At 31.4% G+C, this 1,492-nt stretch overlaps 1 protein-coding gene across 1 annotated transcript in view; it reads left to right on the top strand.

Moving 5' to 3' along the window:
* LOC118740223 overlaps window positions 1-1,492 on the top strand; it is a 7,096-nt gene that overhangs the window by 4,976 nt on the left and 628 nt on the right. The window contains exons 3-4 of the mRNA XM_036471720.1: window positions 64-177; window positions 512-670. Coding sequence (XP_036327613.1) covers window positions 64-177; window positions 512-670 — 273 coding nt within the window. The remainder of the gene's footprint in view (window positions 1-63; window positions 178-511; window positions 671-1,492) is intronic.

Raw genomic sequence — 1,492 nt, 5'->3', positions numbered from 1 at the left:
TTTTTTTTTTTCATTTCTTCTAACGCTACGTCTAACTACTATTTTTCTTATGCAAATTCACAGAGCACACCTGCAATGATTTCACCTGTGCAGCGCGTGAATTTTGCATAAGTCCGGATTTACTCTGCGATGGCATTAATCATTGCGGTGACAATTCTGATGAATCGGTGTGCCAAAGTAAGTATAAAATAAAAAGAGAAAATGTATAAGTGTGAAGGAGACAATAGAGTATAAAAAATATTACTGTAATTGAATTAGTATGTTAGTAAGCTGCTTTTATTATGCATTCCCTAAGTAGGGAAAGCAGTTTAAGTACTTGAAAAAGTGCAAAAAAATTTTCATTAATAGGGGACTTGAGATGGTGGGCGAATATTAAAAAAATATATTTTCTCAGCTTTGTTAGCATAAAATATCAGTAGCTTCGTTGATTGCCAAGCATAAAGCTTTCAATGTAGGAATGTCCATTTCATTATTTTCTTACATTTATGTATAATACTTTATTTACTTTTAGGCGAAACAGCTGCCACAGTTTTCGGGGTAGATATGACTTGGTTTGTGTTGATCGTGGTCGGTATCGTACTGGTTTTGAGCGCCGTAATCGTAGGTATTTCGATATGCGTTTGCCGACGACAGGATGAAGCGAACCTCAACCAAAATACAGCAATACAAAGTGAGTCATCTACATATATATGTACATATATATATACTCATACTACTTGTGTGTACACGTTAGGGAGGTCCTTAAAATATCGGCAGCTAAATTTTGTATAGGGCTCGCCTTTATTTTGTTCTAGTACATAAAAAGTAAAGACATCCAATAAAATTACAAAATCTTTAATAAATTTTTAATAGTAGATACCAGCAATGTTTTAAAAAATTAAAATTTTTCAAATTCCCGAAATTTCGACAAAACTTTAAATTAGACCAGCTGTAACTCAGCGTATTGAAACTTATTGTGATGAACTTTTGTCGAATTTTTGCGATTAAGGGCCAAATTCACATAGTTTGAACCAGCATGCCCCCATAGTTAAACTCTTGTGAAATTCAATTGTTTTTGTGGATCGAATTTCAAATTTGAATATTAAACTCTTGACATTTAGAATTTGTAATTTTGAGGCGATATGAATTTTCATAGTAAACTATGTGACTCTGAATATAAATTCAAAGTTAAACTCTTGTTGGTGGTAAAGTTAACAATCGTTTAACTAAGCACTGTGAATCCCGCCCTAAAAAAAATTAATTTTTCAAACTCCAAAATTTTTTAATTTTCGATTTGTCTTTATTTTGTTCGTAAAAAAAAATAAATAAATTATATTCAACAATTTTTATTGAGCTTGGGGCCGTTTTTAAAGAAAAACTATTGTGGAAAAGCAACAATAATTTTGAAAAAATGGTACAAGTGATAACTATTTCGGAAATCACCAAATTTCCTCATCCGAAATTTTCGTGATTTCCGAAATAGCTATCACTTCTACCATTTTTTCAAAATTAT

The sequence above is a fragment of the Rhagoletis pomonella genome, unplaced genomic scaffold (genome assembly GCF_013731165.1).
Source record: "Rhagoletis pomonella isolate Grant_MI unplaced genomic scaffold, Rhpom_1.0 Rhpom_scaffold_00005, whole genome shotgun sequence".
Classification (NCBI taxonomy): domain Eukaryota; kingdom Metazoa; phylum Arthropoda; class Insecta; order Diptera; family Tephritidae; genus Rhagoletis; species Rhagoletis pomonella.
Note: the sequence above shows the minus strand (reverse complement) of the source record. Positions and strands in the feature narration are given on the sequence as shown.